The sequence below is a fragment of the Neofelis nebulosa genome, chromosome 5, assembly GCF_028018385.1.
Source record: "Neofelis nebulosa isolate mNeoNeb1 chromosome 5, mNeoNeb1.pri, whole genome shotgun sequence".
NCBI classification, from domain to species: Eukaryota; Metazoa; Chordata; class Mammalia; order Carnivora; family Felidae; genus Neofelis; species Neofelis nebulosa.
Window position 1 is genome coordinate 112,771,795 of NC_080786.1, and position 24,005 is coordinate 112,795,799.

The following is a 24,005-nucleotide window of genomic DNA, read 5'->3' on the forward strand; positions in this document are numbered from 1 at the left end:
TAAGAGTTGGATGGTTATTAAAATACTTTCAACTGTGGCACCAATTCTTATTTGCTCCAATTTGTGACTAGTTTCTTTTTTTCTTTTTTTTTTTTTTGCACTGGGAAAGGTAGAAACCAAACAGAATACTGAAATACATATTGGAAAATAAAAATGGTTTGTCAGTGATTCTCCCAGAATGTACTTTTCTTACCTCGGCATGTACTGTAGTCACTCAGTATTTGTATATGTTGCTAGGATTTAGATTGTATAAATAGTGAAATTTTAATGTGTTCTTGTGTTTTTAATAAATTGTATATATATGTGTCTTGCTGAGAATTTTCTTCCTTGAGGTTTGTAGCCTTTTCTCATACCACACAAAATGCCAGATCCCTCAATTTTAGCATCAGACTGTACTGCCTGCCATTATTTTAGTCCGTACAGTAACATTTGAAAATGCTACCGGTGGTTTTTTACTTTCACTAGAGTCAGCACCATCCTTTTTTGAAGCCTAAATTAGTTTGCAAACTACGGCTCTGTGGTATGAGGAACAGGTCACACTAATACCCGTCTTTTCCACCTCAGAGTGTCCTCCCCCCTTATACTCCTCTTAAGTATTTACTCCTGCGTCCCCTCTAACAGTTCACCCTTGACAGACTCCAGAGAGGGTGGTCTCCATCATCTCCCAGTGGTAATTCTTGTTCAAGACAGTAGTTCTTTCAACTCTTTCCCCTCCTGAGAACTTTTAATTCCAGCCCTCCTGTAACTTCTTTTTCCCTCACCCCCATACCCTTCCCTCCCCAAAACGAGAAGGGAGACTAGCTCACCACCTCCGCTGGACTGGTTTTTGACTTGTTTGCATCCAGTGGGATTCTTCTGATGCACCCTAGGTATCCAGATAAGCCTTCCCTTTGAAGATGTGATTTAATCGTGGACAGTTGAGATTTTTCATGAAAATACCATTTAAATCCAAAGACAGCTTGAATCTTCTTAAGGGTTTAACTTACTGTGTCATCTTCATTTTTCCTAATTTAATTCAAATAGTAAACTTTCAAATTTTAATATATTAAACAAGGCAGAAAATGATGTTTAACAATGGTCTCCTGGAGCTTCTTTGTATAAACTTAAAAATAATGCAGTCACCAGACTTTAGTAATTGTATTCTTAGGCTATTTACTTATCCAGAATTTCATGTTTAGCCTATTTCCTTCACCTTAAAAACAAAAACACCACCTTCCTTCTATGAAATTACTCATTAATAATCCTGGTTTAGTTAAAAGCTTAATGAAACCAGTATGGTCTTAGATTTCCTTGACCATAACCCACTGTTGTGTTCAGGGCTGCTTTTAAGTTTAAAATTGGTCTCCTCGGGGACAACAAAAAGGAACTAATCAACCATTTAGATACATGCCTAAAATGGTTCCATTTTGCCATATCAAGGCACAACCACATCTCCATTCCCCACCAATTTACAGTAGACAAGTACACCTCTCAAAATGTGTTCAAAATTTGTTGTGGTAAACTAAATCCCCTACTAAGAAGTCACATCCCTTCAAAAGTCTAACATGAAGTAACTATAAAAAGATGTTTAAAAACACTTCAGAAAACTAGGTTGTTTTAAAAACAATGCATTCAAAACTTATTTCCCTGATAACTAAACATATCCTGGTTTTTATAAATTAAATATATTCACAGAAATTAAGCTGGTGGTTATGACTCACCAGGCGACAACAGACTTTTATGTACATAATTTCTTGACAAGTGCATCCAACATATTTAAAAATAAACTAAAAATAGCAGTATAAAAATAAAACTAATACTGTTAGCATCGTCTTCTGAGTCTGTAGGGTCAATCTTCAGTCAAGTTGATTACAAAGTTTTTTTCTATAATGTCCTTCAAAAAGAGCTGCTCCGCTGTCACATTGTGATATGCATTCTAAAGAGGGAAAGTATAATAAAGTCACCACCCCAGTCAAAAAATATTAACAGCAGCAATGGAATGCACAGTATCTAAAAAGTTTCTGAATGAAAAACTCAAGTAGCAAGTATACAGGTAGACTTTTCAGTTACCTTATTCTTTGCTCATTCTTTTGCTACAGCCTTCCCTACAGCCCACTCTTTTCCACTTAAACCATCACGTAAAGCCCCCCCCCCCCCCGGTATCATTTCCTGTCCTCCTAAAAGGGACGTAAGACTAGAGACCAAAATTTTAAGTCAAAGTGGGTTGATCATTTTAATAAAAGCACCCGAAACTCCTAAGAGACATCAGCCTAGAGATAAAAAGAGTTCCATACTCTTGATGGATATCCTAGTTTTCCTCACAAAGTTGTTACGATGTTATTTAGGACTAAGGAGAAATGCATCCTAAAGTCTGCCCCAGGTACCTAACTCTTGAACTACTTAAGCATTTGTCTCACAAGGGGTGGGAGGTGAGGTAATACCAGTTCTCCAGCTTCTGTAGTATTTGGGGATGATGATGTAAGGGCACTGATTACATAGGATAGATCCATATCCATTACAGTGACCCATTCATACTTCCATATTAAAAATGTACAGATAACATTTTAATCCTAACACTAGTGATATGCCACTAACCTCACTTAGACAACTCCTTCCCATTCTGTTAAAAAGGCTTACAGATCTTGGGGTGTCTGGATGGCTCTGTTGGTTGAATATCTGACTCTTGATTTCAGTTTAGGTCATGATCCCATGGTCGTGGGTTGGGCCCCGTGTCAGGCCACATGCTGAGCATGAAACTGGCTTAGGATTTTCTCTCTTTCTCCAAAATAATAATAAAGAGTCTTAAAGGTACTATCTACCATCGCTGATCTCTAATTCAAGAAAAGTATGATCTATAAAGGTTTGCAACCTTTTTGACCATGAACATTCTTCCAGGGAGCTAAAATGTTATAGACCTCGTCTACATAACTAAAAAAAAAACCAAAAAACAACACGGAAAAGCACAACAAAAAGCTACATCATCTTCCCAACTCCAAATGCACCTGAATCTTTACCCTTGTTTTCCGTGCTCAATCCTCTTACATGGATGAGTGTCTCTGTTCCATGGCAATGCTAAGTGAATTTGAGATACTACAAATAGCAAGTTGCCCGTATGTGTATATAAATAGTGCAAACATCATCTAAGATAAGGCTGGGTGCCTGTATGGGTTTGATGATACTTGAGAATAACTGTGTCATATTCCCAACGGTCTGGGGCCCACAAATTGGAACAAGGGTGGTACTAACAACCCCGGATCCAAGTCTCAGTTTCAGCACTTGGGAGCTCTTGGTAGGGTTAAGCAGCTCTCAAACTCTCAAAGCCTGTTCCCTCAGTAAAAATGACAGAGGAGAAAATGTGGGCTTTCCAACTCTAAGGATCAAAGATTACACCCAAGTAGGTATGTATTACCTTACTCATCAAAGACATGGTGGCATTCCCATAATAGTGCAAAGGACTCTTGAGGTCAGAAAAGTTATATTTAAATCCAGCAAGGTGAACTTCATGACATATGTGAAAAGCCAATGTGATGGCAATAATTCCTGTTGTTGGGTGCTTGGGTTTCTGGAAAAGGAAATTAAAGTATTTTTAGAACCCAAACAAGATACTTGTTTCCAAAGCATATTTAGGTGACCTCACCCTATGAAACCAGGACTTCTGAACATTTAATCAGGTGAGAAATACTTAGGTTAAACCCTCATGTCTAAGATCCAACCCCCAGTTAATATCCTAACTCTGAAAAAGCATAGAAAGTGTGACTGGAATCTTAGAAAACCTTTCAAATAAAACTTCACTGCAATATTAGCCCAGAGAACAACTATCAAATGAAGAAACACCATGAGGCTCAAGGAAAAGGATGCCACTGCCACCGTATTTTATAAAACATGCTGAATTTGGCTTCCTGTAGAAAAAGCATAGCCTGTGAGTTTTGAACCCATTTATGAAATGTAAGGACAGGTTAATTTGCTAATGGATGATCATGGTGAAAGAATTCACAGAAGCCTTAAGCTAAATCTATTTTATAATCCTAGTAATTTAGCTGTAGGGAAAGACTAAGTAACTTCAATGACAAATAGTTAACGCTCTGATTAGAAAATAAAAATTCCAGATATATACATAGTAATATCACAGTCTCAACTGGATCATTATCAATTTAAAAACAAAAACCAAGCGTCCCCATCATATACACCTATATCCTGAAAATGCAGTCACATGTTTGACAGTAAGATCTTCAAAGTTTTAATTCTCACCAGGATGGCCTTCAAAGGCAAAACAAAATACGTCTTAAACTTTTTAACACAGCAATCTAAAGAGATTTTCTTTCGATTAAGTATTACTTACAGATTCCATGGAAATTACATATTATGATTTTGAGGAGGAGAAGAAATCCAAGCAGCACAATAATAGCAACTAAACTCACAGAGGCAAGCCTGTCGGAAAGCCTAACTGCCTTTGAAATACGCTTTTCTTTACCCTCTGCCCTACTGTGACCACCACAACTCTTCACCATCTGTTAGAAAAGGAAATTAGTCACTGGGTTAAAAGCCTGGGTTTTTGGAGGTTTTTGGAGGTTTTTGGAGGTTAAAAGCCTCCAACCTCATTGATCCCATCACTTTCTCCCCCTTCTGTCCCTTCATGTCCCCCCTTCATTCCTCTACTTCCTTTCTTCATATCTTAGAGCACCATCATCTATTTGATGATCACCTGACAGAATCTTAACCCCGGCTCCACCCACACCCGAGCAGCAGAACAAGCTAAGAGAAAACAACGTATGTGCCTGGGCACACTTTACGTTTATGGCCAAAGCCTCAAGTGGCCGTTCAGTATTTCCCGAGTAAATTTCCACTCCTACTCTCCAAGGTGACACTTTTATACCTTTAAATCCAACAGCCCCAGGCTCCTTTCTACTTTAAACTGGTAACTGAATCCTTGTTTTACTAACAGAAACAGAGAAGAACGATACCATCTTCCCAATTCCCAATCTACCTTCATCTTCACCTGTATTTTCAGCGCTCACTCCTCTTAGGTGCACATGATGTCTGTTCCCACCTATGGCCAACCTCGCCAGTAGTGCACTCTTTCATCCAATCTCGTCTCTCTCAACAAGCCTGCTTCTACCATTACCCACTTTCTCGTTATTTTCTTCTGTTGAATCATTCCCTTCAGCACATAATCATGGCCATCTGTCTTTGAAAAACCACAAAACCTTCCTTGATCCGATGTCTTTCAACCATTTCTCTGCTCTCTTTTCTAGCAAAACTCTACTAACCTCCACTTGCTCATGTCCCATGTTCTGTTTAACCTAAGTCAAGCAGGCTTTCTCCCTCTTTTATTCTTGTCTGTATTACCAATAGGACTTCCATGTTTCCAGAACCAATGTTTATCATTTGTGCTCAACCTCTGGACAGCATCCCACATAACCTCTCTGAAATAGCATTACGTCCTCATTTGGCTTCTGGCACACCATGTTCTACTGGAACTTTAATCTAGTTACAACTAGTTTTGGAGACCTAATTAAGATAAGGGTCATCCTATGCTTTTGGAGACACTACCTAAAACAGAAAACAAAAGTTGTATCTGATCTTACTTCACTTAGGAAAATTAGAGCTAAGAAGTCACAAAACGTACATTCAGAAGCGGTCTTTTCCCCTCAAAATTAAGAAATTATTAAGAAGCTGTCCCTTCAAAAATTACCAAGAAATAAGGCTTAAATTTAAAATCTTTATGCTTTTTGACTTGGGAATCCCACTTGTAGGAGTCTATCCTACAGAAATCACACACATGGACTGAAAATACCTAGAATCACATGCATTCCTCCATAGTATATAGAGGAAGAAAGCTGGATGCAAATGGAAATGTCTATAAATAAGGAAATAGTTCATTAAATGGAGGGGGGAAATGGCAGAAAATAATTGAACAAAAAGTGTAAATGCATAGAAAATAGTCTAGAAAGATATAAAAGGCAAAAAAAAAAAGGGATAGTTACAGAGGGAAGAGAAGGATGATTTCCTTTATATATTGTAACATATATATTAGAATATAAATATAAGTAGTTATATTTGATATATATTCCTTTGTAAGTGGTTTCATGTTAAGCATGAGAATCTAACAATTCTAAACTTGAGAATTTTTTTTTTTAGTATACTAAAGAAAAGATAACATGATGTATGTTTATTTCTTTGGATTTTCCCTGATTACCAAAAAGAAAAACCTCATTTCAGCTTAGATATTATGTTACACACTTGCTCAAGCTTCTGATGAAAACTGGTCTCTGCCACTGTATGGGTCTGGAGAGTATTGTTTTCTAGGGAACATAACTGAAGAACTACAAGAGTCACAATCGGTGAGACTCCCTTTACTTAATTAAAGAGTTTGGAGTTTCAACCACCCTTCCTCCAATTTCAGGACCAGTGTCTCCTCTGTGACCGCAGAAATATTTCTGAACTACCTTGTCCTTCCTTTGCCTTTCCTCTGGTTTACCGGTGCTATTTTTATCGGAGTGCTTCAGACAGTTCTTTTTAGCCTGAAAAACCACGCACTTGTTCTGAATCCCTTCCTGCTACTCAGAGCACGGCTGGCCCATCAGCCCCCGACCCCGTCAGACTCTCCTCACTGCAGAATATTGAAGACAAGGTTATGAGAAATGAGCCATTCAGGCATACAGAAGGAGACACCGGAAGGGCTCTGCAAGGGCAGGAAAAAAACAAAACAACATTCCCTTTAACACTCTTTCCTTACAGTCCGAAGAACATAAAGATAATAGCCAGATATCTAAGTTCACTACCTCAGACGTGGCCTTCAGAAGCCACCTTGTGAGTCCTGGCCCTCATCCTTTCTGAAAACCGTCGGAACCCTCCACCCTACCCCAGGCAGATCTTTAGTTTGAAACTCTGCCAGGAAAAATACGTACCTGATTTTTGGGAAACACTTTTGGGAAGTGAAGCAGTTCATAAGCTGCCATTCTGATAATGAAAGGATCTAATACTCTGATTTGATAAGGTCTGTAGATTAAGTTCAAGGCTGGTTTCTTCCAAAAACCATTAGTGTTCTGAAATAAAATAAGAACCCAGAAAATAGAACATTGTGGTTGTCTTTTTCTTTTTTAATGGGAAAAAAAAAACTGAAGGTAATCAGAAGGCAGATCAATTTTGCCAACTTACTATTTTGCCACCTGTCAACAATTCCCACAGCCACTTTAAATCAAGCGGCTTAAAAGCAGTGAGAATCGCCGTAGTATTAGGATCATTGTGATTGGGATCTGAAAAAACAGATTCTGGATAAAAAAGTCGGAAGGTTGTCCTTCTCCCAACTTCCTCTTCATGTCCTAAAACAGGACCATTATTCATTCTGTGGGTAGTAAAACACACAAAATAATGTAGACCAAGTTCAGTAGGAGCCGATTCCATCCCAGTTTCAGAGCTTACAGAGCAGGACAAACCAGAAACCATGGGTCTGGTGCTAAAAGCTACAAGGCGACTGCTTGATTTTTAAGGCATAACAGCCAAGGAAATCATTCCCTTTCATGAGACAGCTGGCTGGATCAAAGGCAGAAATGTTGAAAATTAATTGTGGGGCCACAACTAATTCAGTCCGACCTCCAGAAAAACCAAAGACTAAATAAAACCAAATGAGAACAGAGAACCACAGAAAACTAGAGTTAAGAGAGACCTTGGAGGACGTTCAGAACAAAACCCCTTGGGTGAGGGCCCTGAAGTCCAAAGTTACTTGCCTCACGTTACAGTCATGGAGCACACGGGCTGACAGGTAAGGATCACACTGAAGGTGATGTGAGGACCCATCAAAATTGTTGCACTCCATAATAAAGTAATAATATAAAATTTCTGTATTCTACCCAAGCACAAGCAAATAAATGTCACTGCTAGAGGGAACTAAAGAACCACAGAGGATCTACTGTTGGGCTTGTGCCTGCTCAATGCCAAAGTTAGACATGCGCTATTTATGCATACACTAGGAAGGCATGCTATTAAAAGGGATGCTTTGTTTCCAAAACAGTGTCCCCTAGAGGATAAATACTGTTTCGCCCTTTGCCACGGACTCAATGTAATATGAGACGGTCTTAATAACACTTAAATGACTTTCATAAATGCTGTGCCCGTGGCATTCTCCCACAAGGGTTTGCTGTGGTTCTGGATGATCAAATGTCTCGACAATTATAGGTTAAAAAAATTGTTTTAAAATTGTTGTGTGGACAAACTTTCACAGCTTCCTCAAAATGGAGAGTGAACAGAAAATAAAGTGACCTCACAATGCACAAACTCTTGGCAGCTTGTAACCCAGCAAAACCCCCAAGCACTGCCAGGTCAGCCTAATGCACTGCCCCAGCGTGAAACCTTCCCACTCTTCAAATGACTATTCATAGTCATTCCCAAGGCACACAACACATCACCCAGATGATGACCTTACTTTAATCTTTCAATGAGAAAGTAAGAGACGGAAATGTCCTCATTCTCCCACCCCTCCATCGGTGAGACTCTTGGTAGTCATAACCACAATTCCAGTTTTCCTTTCATTATAGAGGACCAACCACACTTGAACTCTGCAGCCATCCCCTCTCTCTACCACAGCAATCTCTTTGTTCATTTCTGTCAGTTTACCAATATGCTCTAGAATCTCCTATCTTTAAACAGGAACAAAACAAAAGAGCCTCCTTTGAGTCCATAACCATCTCCAGCTACCATCTTGTAACTCAACACCACAGCAAAACTTCTCAAGAGAATTGCCTATCCTTGTTTCTTCACTTTCTTGCCTGTCGCTCTCTCCTAAACCACCTGGGTAGGGCCACTCCCCATATCATATCTCCAAGTCTGCTTTTGTCAAGAGTATGAGTAAGCGTCGAGTTGCATGTCCAATGGTGAACTCGCTGTCCTTATCTTGCATGACCTCTCACCAACACTGGACATAGTTGACCTCCTCTGTTTTAAAATACTTCCTAACTCATTCGTAGATCCTCTTCCAACTCGTTTTTTTTTTTTTTTTTTCTTTACTCAACGTCTAAGTGTAGGGTACCTCAAGACTCTGTCCTGGGAACCTCTTCTCTCTCTGTTTTTCCCTGGGGAATCTTGCCCAATCCATGGTTTAAATACAGCTTACAAGCTGTTTACCAATGAGGCTTTAACCGTTTAACCAGGGCCTACTTGACTTACCACTGCAAATCTTACAAGCACATCAAACCTAACATGCTCACACAGAAATCTTCCCTCTCCAGATCTAAACATGTTCCCACTCTAGTCTTCCCCCAACTCGATCTCTTCAGCTGAAAACCTAGAAGGAGGTATCTGGTTCCTTTATTCCCATCTCTCTTCACATCTAACACATCAACAAATCCTGATAACTCTACCTCTAAAATATGTCTTAGTCTATACTTACCTCCTTTCTCTGTCATGGCAATCCTGTTCCAAGCCACCATTATCTGCCTGAATATAGCCACCTAACTGGCCTCTTCATTTCTACCCTTGTCCCTCATATTCCATTGTCCACATCACAGCCAGGATATTTTAAAGGCATAATCAGATGGAATTGCTGTCTTGCTTTAAAATCTTCAGGGGGCACCTGGGTGGCTCAGTCGGTTAAGCGTCTGACTTCAGCTCAGGTCATGATCTCGCAGTTCATGAGTCCAAGCCCCGCTCGGGCTCTGTGCTGACAGCTCGGAGCCTGGAGCCTGCTTCGGATTCTCTGTCTCCCTCTCTCTCTCTGCCCCTTCCCCACTCACACTCTGTCTCTCTCAAAAATAAATAAACATTTTAAAAAATCTGCAAAAGTTTCCTGTTGTCCTTAAAGTAAAATCCAAGTTCTAGTCTCAGTTTACACAGTCCTACACAGCCTGCTCCTTCAGCCTCTGGTTACACCACTCTCCCCAGGCCTGCTGCCCTCCTACCTTGCTGATTTTCTTGGGGCTCCTCTCAAACCCAGGATCATATCCTCCCCCGGGACCTGCACTAAACGTTCTATTTGCCTGGATTGCTCTGATACAGTTGGTACTACAGACTCACTTGGGTCCATCTTAGAGGTCTTCTCCTCAAGATGGTCATCCATTCTAAAGCAGCCATTCAATCATTGCCTGTCATGTATGTTTTAATTGTTTGTATGGCATTTATTACCGTGCTCCCTTATTTATTTAATTATTGTTTTCTTCCCTTCATTAGAATATAAGTTCCACAGGGAGCAAGAACATTGCTCTCATTCACTGTTGTATCCCCTGTGGCGAAAACTGTGCCTGGCATATTAAGGAAACTTCATAAATATTTGTTGAGTCAACGACCTGAAATCTAGGCCTACTCTAGCCAACAACTGAGAGACCAGTTACATAATAAACTTATCTAAGCAACTCTTCTTCCTTTTAAAACACAGTCATACTAAAATAGGAAACCATGTTTGTTTTTTTTTTTTAAACAATTCCAGGTTAGCAAACAGGAAATATATTTACCTTATTATTACATCATAGGAGTCAATTTTTTCTCCTAATGTCTTATTCTTCAAAACTCCTCCATTACCAACCACCACGCACTTTTTACATGGCACACTGCTGGGCAAACAGACAAGTGAGAGGTTGAGACATCTTTCGTATAAGTGGGTGATTCCAAGCACTCGTTCCATACTTTCCAGAACCAAATTTCATTTGTTGCCCAAGTAGAAAAAGAACCGATTGTGACTTACAGGTCTAGGGATATATTAGAAAGATACAGGATTCAATAAATAACATTTCATAGGAAGTATATGATCACTAGAAACTAAAGCTGCTTATGAGTCCATGCACAGTCCCTTGCTTGAATCTCATAACCACCTGCTCAGACAGGTAAGCCCAATACTCCCATTTTACAAATGAAGAAAGGACTTCAGAGAAGTGTTGGTTACATCTCAAAGTCATACTCCCAAGAGGCAGAATTGGGATTTGCATCCAGACCCTTGGACAACAAAAACACCACTTGGCCTGCGATGCTGCATGTTAATGTTGAAACAAGTGTGCTTATGTTACACAGCCGTCCTTTTTTTCACCAGCGTTGCCCACTCCCCTGAGTTCCTAGCTCTGGGTCACTGCTGCGTCTCATCAGTGTGGAGACAGTTGGCAATCTGGTGGGTAAGGGGTAGCTTCCTTGGACCCGCCCATGAGCACTTCAATTCCCCAAACATGTACTGCTCCTTGGAGCTTAACCAATATAAACTCAAAGTTCACTGTGTTCCTGGCAGAGAGCTTTAAAGTAGATGATGAAGCGGGACTTCCTGTTGCTGGCTGGGACTAGCCTAGGACTTTGGATTGTGTGCCATTCGCTCTCAGCAACCCCGAACCCATCTCCAGGCTCTCACTACCTCCCAACCAAGCCTGGAGAAATGACAACTCGGATCATGTCCTTGTCCTTCAGGGGACAAGACTACAGAGGGGAAGCCTGTTGCAACTGTCCTTTCAGGACCCTCAAGACATGAAAGTATAAAGAAAAAAAACTATTTCTCTAAGAACCATGAAATAAAGCAAAACAGATGAACTCTAGACCACAAGGCTCTTAGGAAATTAATGAGTAGCAAAATTGCACAAATACTGTAGAATATTTAAACTTAAGAGGGGCACCTGGCTGGCTCAGAGGAGCGTGTGGCTCTTGATATCAAGGTCAGGAGTTCAAGCCCCATACTGGGTGTAGAGATTACTTAAATAAACTTAAAAAAAATAATAAACATAGAGAATGCAGGAATACAGGAATAATTAAAAAGAGCCAAACATTGGCCCTGCCAAGAAGAGACAATGTACACCCTCGTATACAGATGAATTGACCCTCTTTCCTTAGAATTTGTTTAGCTCACCTATTTGGTAAGTTTTTAATACTCGAAAACACTTTTACAGATTTTAATTTGGGGCTTTTAGCTCCCAAATTCAAGGGTCACGTCTAAATCAGTATCTGCTTTGCTACAAAAAACAAGAAAATCCAGTTTCACAGATATCAGGGACAGGGGCGGGGCGGGGCGGGCAGGGGGAAACATGTCCAACAAGCACTGAGGATATAACCCTGAAACTCCTATCATGGACAGATCGCAGTGTGCTCCAGAGCACATTTTTTAAATGCTTGTCTTAGGAAAGAAACATGTGTCTAGATGCTTTTATATTGCAAGTTTGACATTAATCCCACTTCCAGGAAGGCAACTTTATCCACAGTGCTCTGCCACCAGGTGGCACGGAGAAGATGGGAAGACTGGCAAACATTCAAAACCCTTTCCTCTCTGGGTATATTGTCATCAACCTCACCGGATCCATCTTATGGAAGGTTATCTTTTCCTTCCATAACCTCGGAGTCAGTTTAATACAAATCAGAGGCTGAAGCTGTGGAGCTGGCTCCATCTACCTGCTAAGCAAGGCTGGGCATAGGGGAAGGGGTGCCTAGGAACGGACAGGACCCAAATAACAGCTCTGTTCCTATGTAACCTATATGAGGAAGGAGGAGAGCTATCGGTAACTATGGCACCCAGATTAGCCCTCTCCCACCTCCCTATTCCCACGTGCCCCTGCAGCTACAGCATCCAGCCTGGCCTGGGATTTCCAGCCTGACACCAGGCTGACTGACTCTAACATCATCAAACATACCAGGCTAGACAGGAGGGAGTACACACCACCGCCATGTCTCCGGAGTTCCTACCCTGGAGCCTCATCGAAGGACCACCGACCCACAAGTCTGATCCCTGAAGTTGACCCATAAAGAGGTAGCTCAACTCCGTCCCAGACACAACCAGTTCCATAATCACTGCTCAGCAATAAGCCAACAGGCTCAACCTTAGTGTTCACAGAAGTTTCCGCTCAGTGGTATGTTTATCAGACCGGACTGCAGTTGGTCATCAAGCCCTAGATCCTTGTGTGGCCAAAAGAGCACTGTGATAAGAGAAGCAACCATCTGCCATACTAATGTGTCACATTCCTGGTCCCCACGCAGGCTCCAGGTCCTGGACCTCCCCTCACAGATCCCATCAAGCCTTCCAGTCAAGAGAAAAGGGAGGAGAGGGCTAGGTGCAGAGCTCCTACTACAGGAGCCCCAGGATTAGCTACAGAGAGAAGGCCATGCCTTGTACACAATTCTGTAGCCTCTTCCTGTCCATCGTCCCAGGAGGTTTAAGGGCTGGGGAAAAATGGGAAGAAATCTTAGAGACACTGCCTCACTCAAAAGAACTCTAATTCTAAAGACAGGTCACAGTTCGATGGTCACCACATTTTGAGAAATTTCACTTTCTATGTTCTTCTCTGTTAGCTTTGGAGGGGGCAGCTGGGAGGAGGGAAGGCCCTTTGTCATGAAAAAAAAGTTTGCCTAAGCCTCTGAAAGGAAATCTTGTCAGTGAAAGTTCACGTTTCCTCCTTGTAAGGAATACTGCAAAGATATTTCCTCCTTGTAAGGGATATTTTTCTGAGGATCATGTATAACACTAGAAGCTGTTTTAGGGGCATCCCTAGGACCACTCTGTAGCAATAGCAGCTTATCTACAGCTAGTATTCACGACGCCCCCGTGACTGGGAAACACGTCATGGTACAGGTACACAGTCTGAACCACACACCTCACCCCTCTCTCCCCAGCAGTCACCACATATTACCAAAAAGTTGATCCATCATCTCCTTGGCTTCCCTCCACCTGGTCTGGGCTCCTGGATCCCCTTGTTCCCTGAGGTGTAAAACGGTAATTCCCAGGGTCCCTTGGGTACAGTATAACTTTACCATATTTAATTAACATAACTTTCACGCACAAATAACTACAGGGAATTCTGAGTCTCTAGAGGGCAAGACTAGTACTGTTCATATTCCTGTATCCTCTGATCTAAAACTTCCTGGCTCATAGGCTGTGTGTGCACTCTAGGAATCAGTTTGGTTGTTACATGAAGGATGGTGACTGTTTCCTTACTCTGTGTCTGGAAAAGCAGCTATCCGTTCTTCTTTCCCCCACCCCAGGAACAGGTGGGGAAATGCACATGCCCCAAACTGCTCACCCAGAAAACAAAATCACTCCAGAGTGCCCAAACCTGTTAATGGAAAATCTGGAAGCCTGCTGAAACAGTTACGGTGAGAGATTACTCTTCTCCCGGGTGAAAGGCATGCTTCTCATCAAGTCAGGCAAAACCCAGGAGAGTTCCTACGCTCTACAGAGGTAAACATCAACACCATCAATACAGAGAAAGTAGACGTGAATCGCCCACTTCAAGTGGCCTGTGGCCTGTCTTCTGAATGCTTTCTGACATCCACTCTTCCCTTCAGCAGTATCATACACATTAAAATAGACCACCTCATCTTCAGCCTAACAATCTCTGCAGATCTCACTGGTCATTCTCCCACACCCACTACCCTGTGTACCTGCCGGTAGAGCCCTGCTTCCGTAAAGCCTAACAACGGTCAGTCTGGAGGTGGCCCCGTGACCCACCCTTGGGGCAGAAAGACATTAGAGAGTCTATTAGATGCTCCAGAAAAGATTTCGCCCCCCGCAAGAGCACAGTTTGAAAAGAAGGCTTTCTTTTGATCTACCCCTTCCTTTCCTCTTAGATGCTGATATGTGACAACATATGGTTAGAGCAGCGGCAGTCATCTTACAACAGGGAGAGAGAGAGAGCCACAGAGAAGCTGCCCTGACATCACTGAGCCGCTAATTCAGTCACACAACCAGAGCGGCTCCATACAGATGTGCAAGTTGTACACTGTCCACCTACAATGTGCACCAGTCAAGTAACTGTATGTGTGAACGGACACTCCCTGGAGCTGTGCCATCCAGTCTGTGCAGCCACACGCAGCCTGCAAGATGGAACCACAAGCCTGCAGACATGAACCCACATATCTAGGGGATATGGGAGACAATAAAGGTCTGCTTTGTTTAAATCACTCTTAGGCTACTGTTACTTGCAGTCTGAAGACCCTGAAACACCGAGCAATGGGCTGTGGCTAGAGACCTGACTGCTGGTTCTGGCTCCCCCATTCAGCATCTTCAGGACCTTGGCCTAGAGACCTAACCTCTAGGAACTTAGTCTGCCCTTTTGAGAAGGGAATCACCGAGGTCTCAAATGTTGTTACTCTACATTGCAGGAGACCATGTCCTCTGGCACATGTACCCCGGTTTCTGTATCTCCACTCAACATGTGACAACAATGGCTGTTATGAAACAGACTGTGGCTGCTCCTGCCTTTTCACCACCTGTGACTCACTCTGTTGACACAGAATCACAACTCCCCCAACCAACCCCCACCCCCACCCCCTGCCTCAAGTTCTCCTCCAGGCTGAAAATGCTACCATGTAAAGAAACCTTGCAAAACAGCAGGATGCCCAGAGTAGTGATGCAGACATTGAGAACCTTTCTAGAGCCTGGGCTGTTTTCCTTAAATAACTGAAGTCTCCATCTTTGTCCTCTTTTTAAGTTCTCTGAAGCCACGCTCCCGCCCCAGCTGGTTGCCAATCTGGCCCCGTTCTGCTGATGTAACATAATGGATCCCGCTTGGGTGAGCAACTAGGCAGCTGTCACAAACCCGTGTCCAATGAGCAGGCAACCGATTTAGCACCGGTGCTTCGGCTCAGTAAGGTATTTATGTAGAGTTACTCTGTGACCGCCTGTGCTGGCCTTGCACACTCTTCACAGAATCTGGCGGCCTCCCAGAATGCAATGGTGACAGGGGGAGGTGGAGAGCTGGTTCACGCATTTAAAAAAAATTTTTTTTAATGTTTTTATTTATTTTTGAGACAGAGAGAGACAGAGCATGAGTAGGGGAGGGGCAGAGAGAGAGGGAGACACAGAATCTGAAACAGGCTCCAGGCTCCGAGCCTGACGCGGGGCTCGAACCCAGGAACCGTGAGATCATGACCTGACCCGAAGTCGGACACTCAACCGACTGAGCCACCCAGGGGCCCCTGGTTCACGCATTTAAGTGGGAGCTGAGATTTTGTGATTCAGGGTTTCTGCCGCTCTGGCTGAGGGAGAATGTGTTCCCACTAAGGAGAAGGCAGCATGCCCCGGGGCTGGGAGGCAGACTGGTGCTAAAGAGATACATGCACAGCCAGCCAGAAAGGGTCAGGGCCTTGTAACACGTGCACATTTCAAGTATTGCTTTTCTGTGATACGACTTCCTTAAATATCCTCAATCGTTAGTGAAGTGTGTAAACCATGGCCCCCTCATGTGAGCTGTGCTTTGGGAAATAAAGGGAGCAACCAGGGTCCCAAGAACTCAGCAGCAGCAGCATACAGAAAAGATGACAAAGAGAAACCATTGGTTCTAGGCACGGCTTCACAGTCCCTTCCGAACACAGTGCCACAGAGGCTAGAGAGGAAACGAGAGGTCACTGCCACCTCCAGTTCTTTTCAAAAACATTTTATTTTTTGAATGGGAATATCATTCACGTGTCGTGAAATTCATCCTTTTACCTAAAATTCACTAGCTTTTAGCATATTCAAAGCTGTGCAACAATCACCACCACCCAATTCAGACCCACAGCCAGTAGCACTTGCTCTCCATTTCCCCTCCCCCACCCCTGACCGCCACAAATCTATTTTCTGTCTCTATAGCGCTTCTATTCTGGCCACTCCCTGTAACTGGAATCATGCAGTAATTGTATGTGGTACGTGGGTTGCATCGTATGTAACTATACTTGTACTTGCTATTTCATGACTGGCTTCTTTTGCTGAGCATGGTGTTTTCAAAGTTCGTCCATGTTGTGGCATGAATCAGTACCCCATTCCTTTTTATGACCAAATAATTTCCTTTATACGGATATACCTTTAATTTATTCATTCGGCAGTTGGACATTTGGGTGTTTCCACTTTGGGGCTACTATGACTAATGCTCCTATGAACATTCATATAGAAGCTCGGTGGTCATGTTTTCAATGTAAGCTTTCTATTTCCAGATAATTCTAGATTCACAGGAAGTTGCAAATACAGTACCGATGCTTACGTTGACTTAATGACTGTGCAATGGTTTCACTGACTTAACTATTAACTATCAAAACTGACCGTGGCATAAGGTGCATATGTAGCTCCATTACCCTCTTTTACAAGAAACTAAGGTTCAGAAATGCAGGAACTTGCCCAAGGACACAAAACTGTGCCGTTTTTCACAAGTACTGACTCATCTACTTAGCAGTCCCATGCCTGCCCACTTCCTTACTGCCCACCCCTTTCCTCCCTCTACTTCCCCTCCCCCAAAACCCTGTTTTTCAAGCTCTCCTTGAAGAGAAGAGTCTATGGAGATCATGTATCTTTAAGAGAACAAAAGAAACCTATTTAACATATATGTGTTTTCAGTGAACTGACACATGTAACTTCGAGAGGATTTGGTTTAACCCTGCCGAGTATTAAAGATCATCTGGTTAAAAATGGCTTGAGGTTAAGAATAAAGGCATAAGCTATATTCAATAATGCACAAGATTTATAGCCCTGGAAATCCTTAACAATATATCCAAAAGAATTCACAATTCCAGAATTCTCTTCCCCTTAGCTCTTCAGATGATGCTCAGTTTAAGACATTCGGTTGTGCGGTCTTTCCTGTCTTTTACTCTGTTAAAATGTGAAAGGAGGTACTGAAAACAGAAATTTGCAGACCTCAACATAACCTCTCTGGACCTCAGGTCTCTCACCTTTCAAATGAGGGGGTTGGACTAGATCTCCACCCTTCCTGCCTCTAACGATTCTCTACAATTCACCACTTTGGAGTCTGGCCCTCAAGCTGCACAACACAGCACAGACAGGTAAGCTTAGGTAATCACGATTCTTTAGGCAACGTACGGGTGCTTGGGTGGTTACCCTACCCCAACCTGGTGGGTCATTGCTCAGGAGAGAAACTAAACAATATAAAGGGAAAAGCCAAAGAGTGTACTTCTTGTTAAAAACAAAAAGATAAATAAAACCAAATGGGTAATAACATGCTAACCTGCAGACTTCGTTTATGTGACACCTGTGGGAAAGAGGAAGACTCCTCTCTTGTAAATGCATCTGGTATTTAGAACTTTCCCATTCACAGTGTAATCTGTCCCAATGGAGGGCATCACGTGAACTGAATAATGTAACTGAACAAAACTAGGACTTACATCTGGTAGGACTGTAAAGGATTCGGATTTGAAACAATGACCAAATGTCTGAACCTTCTGGAAGAAACCAAGAGGATAAAGGAAGAATAAAATCAGTGGAGACCAGCCCAAGGAGGAAGGGGATGGAAAGAGTAGAGCTCCCCTCTCTCTGCTCATCCCAATCCCGACCCTACAGACCCACTGACCCAGTGAGCAGCTCATGCCAACAAGGCTTCCTCCTGGTCCATGGGGCGCCCCCCTCACCCCCAACCCCATTCCTGAATCCACAGCTGGGGGCAGTTCATTCTCTCTGCCTGAGAAAGAGACTGTTCTCAGATCTGTTTGTCCTAGAGCATTTTTCCCCAGGCTGAGAGGAGAAATGGGAGATGTTTAAGGTCACTTAGGGAACAGTTTACTCTGAGGCAACAAGAAGGCAGGGTAGTACATTCTGCCTTTCTGGAGTATATTCTGCCTTTAAAATACACTGCTCAGGGGTGCCTGGGTGGCTCAGCTGGTTGAGCATACAACTCTTGATTTCAGGTCAGGTCATGATCTCACAGTTTATGAGTTCGAGTCCCAAGTCAGGCTCTGCGCTGACCGCACGGAGACTGCTTGGGATTCTCCCCGTCTCCTCTCTCTATCCCTCCCCTGTGTGCATGCATACATGTGTGGTAGCTCTCAAAATAAATAAATATTTTTAAAATAAATAAAGAAAATAAAATCCACTGCTCAGGCATAGACTGGCCAGCGATTGTCTTTGTGTTATACAGTGCCATTCAGATAAATGTATAATGGCTTGCTTAAAATACAGGTATAGTTTATTACATGTGAACCCATCCCAAAAGTTAATATGAAATAGGAAATACTGTCCCAAGTATATTCTCATCTACTTTAAAAATACTCTTTGTCAAGTTCCTAGGAAAACAGGTTTGCACAAACAAGCAATTCAGCAAGGCTGATCATGTGACTGCTTCTTGGTGTGCACTCCGAAGAGATCCCACAAGGGGATTTTCCATTCCCTCTGTGCCTGAAAAGTCTCTGACTGCACATTCTATTCTACTTCTCTTGACAAACTCAGACTAAAGGATTCCTGTGCCATCAGCAAGATCTTCCAGCCCTCCTCACCACCCACACCCACCTGTCTTCCAACACGGGTGATGCTAAGAGCCTGACATGGGTTGAGGTTGGGAGTGGGGTCCATGCTCAGTGACAAAGGAGGAAAGGAAACAGCAAGACCACGTCAGCAAGAAGAGAGAGACAAGCCTGGTTGAGGCACACGCGGATGATGAATTCCTGTGTGGGAAGGGCTTCTGAAAGCACCTACAGATGGTACAGTCTAGTTCCAAGATAAAAACCAGGAAAGAGTGAAACTTCTAGTCATACACACCCAAGAATCCTGGCAGTAGCTCACATTTACAGGGACTAGGACCTTGTAGACACTTGCTCCAAATATTTAAGGTACAGTCACTATTACTCTTAAGTCACACATCCGGGCACTGGATGGTGCTCTCTAGGTTCACATCCTGGCTGTAGCTTTTACCCACTGTAACAAACTATGTATGTTTGCCTAGTTTTAGTTTCTCCATTAAAAAAAAAAAAAAAAAAAGACTATCAAGCATACTTTGCAGGGTAGTGGTAAAAACTAGAGAGCAGGACATAATGCACATATGCCAAAGATCTGCACAAAATTCAACCCATGAGCTACATAAAATTTAGGCTAGAAAAGTACATACATGGTTGCTGTTCATATGCAATCAAAAACAAATTAAGTTGATGGCATAGTTTTAAATTGTAATAAGTAAGTACGAGCTGAAATGAGCCAACATTACATAATCCACACTTCGATCATCTGGGCTCTCAGAAAAAAGGAGAGAATTTCAGACAAAATCTAGCATTGCTCCTCCAGCTCTGTTCTGTAAATTCTATCCCCATTTTCACATCTCTGTCCACTACTCTCATTTATGTATTTGCTAAATAGCACTTCTGTCCTCTTGGGCAAGAGGGAAAATTCTGTCATTTTGCTTTTTAATGGAGTGCCTATTCCAGCCCCCCCAATGGACCACTGGCCAAATCCTAAAGGGTAGATGAAGAATCTGTACAGAAAGTCTACCTCTGTCAAAATAAGTGTATCAGCTAAAGAGTCTCTCTTTAGCAATTTCATTCCTAGATGGTTAACCTGACACCAGAATTTTCTACAAATTAAGTTACCTTTTGTAGTCAGAAGAAGTATTATCTCAACCAACTGTTCTCTTTCCTCCAGTATAATTCTGAATAGGAGGAAGAGAGCTGCTTCTGAAATCCAATATTCAAATGAAACAAAACAGATCCTCATGAGCAATCAGAAGATACATAGGAAGGTACAGGAGACAGCCTATGGAGGGGCTGTGAGCTGATTAACAGGGGCTACGAATTAATTCTCTAGTAACAACAACTTAGGAGAGGTGAATGTGGTTGACCTGGGACTAGGATTGCTCATCATAAGACTCTGCAAACTTTTGAGGCAACCACTTTTGCAGTTTCTAAATTAATTTTGTAATGTGTTTATTTGAAGTGTCATGGAAACAACTACTAGACATTTTAGTCATGCACAACTACTATGGAATTTTCTTGAGTGAAGACATTTTACATTGGGGTGCATATTTTGAACCATCTTAGCTAAAACTAAAAGTCAAACAAAAGTGAGGAAATAAACTCACTTGTCAGATTCATCAAAGAGATCACAACTCTGCAGTTTTGAAAGAGCAAGTCGAAAATATTCCGCTAGAAAACAAATGGCATATTATAAATAAAAGGAATTATGGCTCCTTAGATACCTAGTAAGCAACCCTAGGTATTCCCCCCCCATCCCTCCCCCAACCCATTTCAAACTTGTAAATCCATGTGGATTTATTCCTTGGTGGAAATAATAAAACTGCAGTTAGCAGGCACTACTCAATAGGTATGCTCAAAACTGCTCTAAGGACACTTCCTGAAAACTCCAGGGGGTTAAAAAAAAAAATGTCTAATCTGACAACAATTCTGAAAAAGTAACCCCCAAAATACCAACATCTGGGGTGCCTGGGTGGCTCAGTCGGTTAAGTGTCTGACTTCAGCTCAGGTCATGATCTCATGGTTCGTGAGTTCGAGCCCCGTGTTGGGCTCTGTGCTAACAGCTCAGAGCCTGGAGCCTGCTTCAGATTCAGTGTCTCCCTCTCTCTCTCTGCCCCTCCCCTGATCATGCTGTGTCTGTCTCTCTCTCCCAAAAATAAATAATAAGACATTTTTAAAAAAAATACCAACATCAGATGATATTAGTGTAGAATATAGCCTTTGAAACTGGTATTAGTATAGAAACCAATATTCAGCAAATTTAAATGTATTAAATTATCAAATTCTCTGCAATTTTTCTTTTTAAACCTATACACACACACACACACACACACACACACACACACACCCCACACACATAACAGGATCCACTGAATAAATAAAATCTGACTCAGAAAACTAAGCTTGTCACCTACTGGGCTTTTAGGGTCTCTCAAAAATCCACAACATAAAGCTGCTTAAGGCCAATCAGTTGTCAGTAAGTGGAGAGAAAACGGTTTTGTCATTAGCAGATAGAGTAATTTCTCTCTCAATTTAGCAAAATACCCACTGGTTAAAAGGCTCATCAAGGAGTTAGAACTTACACTGATGGAATAAAATAAAACTCAGAGGTAAAAAGGCAAAAAGGGAGACAGGAAGGAAGTTAACCCACAGGTTTATCCTGCTAATTCTATACTGGAATAAAATACAGCATCAGAACTCATGAATAATACCACAGCTAGACAAAAGTAAAGAGCAGTTTCTGAAAAAACAACAACAAACTTCCCGTTTTATTCTAGAATTCCACACTGCCTCAAAAAGGAGTAGGGATTTCTGAATTAAAATTTAATTTCCTTCAACAAATTGCCGAATCATTTCCTTTAAGAATCCTCATGAAGCAGTAAGATGAAAAGGCCTTAAAATTATATAAACATGTGGTTCACATCAAAACACACTCCTATTAATAGGGCTGGGTAAGAATAATATTACTGACCTGATGTTCTTATCCCATAGGGCAAATCAAACTTATCGCCACCATACAAGGAAGCAATCTTTTTAAAATCAGCTGCACACAGAAAAGGGTGAAACTGATGAAACCTGCAAGAAAAGGAAAAGAATCATTTCCCCCAAATGCCTACAATATATGCAGCCTTCTAAAATCACAACTGAAGACAACTGAAGTATAATACTCACGTTGATATACGGACTATTTGCAATTGTGTAACTATTTTTAAAGTATATTTTTATTCACTTCAATACTTATTTATGGTCTTATGTTTTAATATTAAAATTTTTGGGGGGGCCTGGGTGGCTCAGTTGGTTAAGCATCAGACTCTTTTTAATTTTTTTTTTTTTTTCAATGTTTTTTATTTATTTTTGGGACAGAGAGAGACAGAGCATGAATGGGTGAGGGGCAGAGAGAGGGAGACACAGAGTCGGAAACAGGCTCCAGGCTCCGAGCCATCAGCCCAGAGCCTGACGTGGGGCTCGAACTCACGGACCGCGAGATCGTGACCTGGCTGAAGTCGGACGCTTAACCGACTGCGCCACCCAGGCACCCCAAGCATCAGACTCTTGATTTCAGCTCAGGTCATGAACTCGCAGTCCATGAGATTGAGCCCCCGAGTTGGGCTCTGCACTGACAGCACAGAGCCTGCTTGAGATTCTCTCTCTGCCCCTCCCCCATTTGCTCTCTTGCTCTTTCTCAAAATAAACAAACTTTGAAACGTAAAATTATTGAAAAGTCACCTTAAACGGAATTTAAATAGAATAGAGAATGGAATGTCCAATGGAACTACAAAACCAAAATGGAAACGCTACCCAGGCTGTGGTACCAAAGTTTTGTCACAACTCTAGAGGCTAGGGAGGGGGATCAAAATTTAAAAACAAATCAATACCAAGTGAGGAAATGTTAGCCATATACAGGAAGAGACAAAGGAGGTAATAAGGGGAAATAAAGCACGGATGCTAAGCCACTCCCAAATTAAAAAGTACCATATGTGTGAAGTTTTGTCAGCTATGAAAAAAAAAAGTAAAAATAAAAACGAAAATAAAAAACAGTTAGATGCACCTAGGATTCTTGCTGGCATTAAGACTTACTCAAGAACAACAACTATGGACATGCTCTTCTTATTGCCTGCTCTGTCCTGAGCTATGCCCCACTGCCCCCACTCAGGTCCTCTCTCAGACAAGAGAGACCATTCGATGAGGATAGGATGTGCCTCTGTTTTTTCCCCTCACTTTTAGCAACCAGCACAGAGTAGGCAGGTTCCCTACGGTTAATAAATGATTGAATGAATTTCAACTCCGTATTACTTCTTTATGGAACCAGTATGAAGTAGAAAAAAAGAAAATCAAAGTGCTTTTAATGCAAGAGAAGGAACAAGTCAAACTCACCCTTACCCCAATCCCCCACACTTGGCCCCATTTTTTCTCTCCTATCAGCTTTGCCTTTTGTTAGTCTAAAACCTGCAGGTGCAGATCAGAGTGCCCTGGGGTTTCAGTGGCTGTATGACAAAATGGAAATAAAGCACAGAATAGGGGTGAAATAGCTTCAGTTGCATTCTGGCTTCATTTGCATCCATAGTAGCCACTCAGGAGCCATTACACCTTGGGCAAGTCACACGAGCTTAAGGTCTTCAGAGCTGGGCTAAGAACTCACACCATATTCAGACTAAGGGAACAGGTGAGGGTGGGCCCTTCCTGCATGACATATGATCTGTGTCCCAGACTTAGTTTTGAGAGTGTCAGCATTCTCAGGGGTCCAGCTTTATTTATGTATGCCAGCTTCCAAAGTAAAATGTACTTATACCCAGTGTATACTGGGTTCCAAGGTAAAATTGATTTCTTACTATGGGGTCATGGTTAAAAAAGTTTAAAACCACTCTTCTAGTTTTGCAGTGGTCCTAACTGGAAAGATTTATCATCTTATAAAGTGCTTATAG

At 42.0% G+C, this 24,005-nt stretch overlaps 1 protein-coding gene across 9 annotated transcripts in view; it reads right to left on the reverse strand.

Annotated features, from left to right (window-relative positions):
• Positions 1 to 24,005, reverse strand: part of ST3GAL6 (ST3 beta-galactoside alpha-2,3-sialyltransferase 6) — a 73,981-nt gene that overhangs the window by 10,902 nt on the left and 39,074 nt on the right. For 6 of the 9 annotated variants that reach the window (XM_058731637.1, XM_058731639.1, XM_058731638.1 and 3 more), the window contains 7 exons: positions 22,055 to 22,158; positions 20,691 to 20,754; positions 10,422 to 10,520; positions 7,138 to 7,324; positions 6,888 to 7,025; positions 3,389 to 3,541; positions 1,024 to 1,915 (listed from right to left, as the gene is read on the reverse strand). In XM_058731637.1, coding sequence (XP_058587620.1) covers positions 1,829 to 1,915; positions 3,389 to 3,541; positions 6,888 to 7,025; positions 7,138 to 7,324; positions 10,422 to 10,520; positions 20,691 to 20,754; positions 22,055 to 22,158 — 832 coding nt within the window. In that variant the 3' untranslated portion in view covers positions 1,024 to 1,828. Of the gene's footprint in view, positions 1 to 806; positions 1,916 to 3,388; positions 3,542 to 6,887; positions 7,026 to 7,137; positions 7,325 to 10,421; positions 10,521 to 20,690; positions 20,755 to 22,054; positions 22,159 to 24,005 lie in introns of those variants that run through there. The other 3 variants (XR_009262219.1, XR_009262218.1, XM_058731635.1) reach the window with 3 other exon arrangements.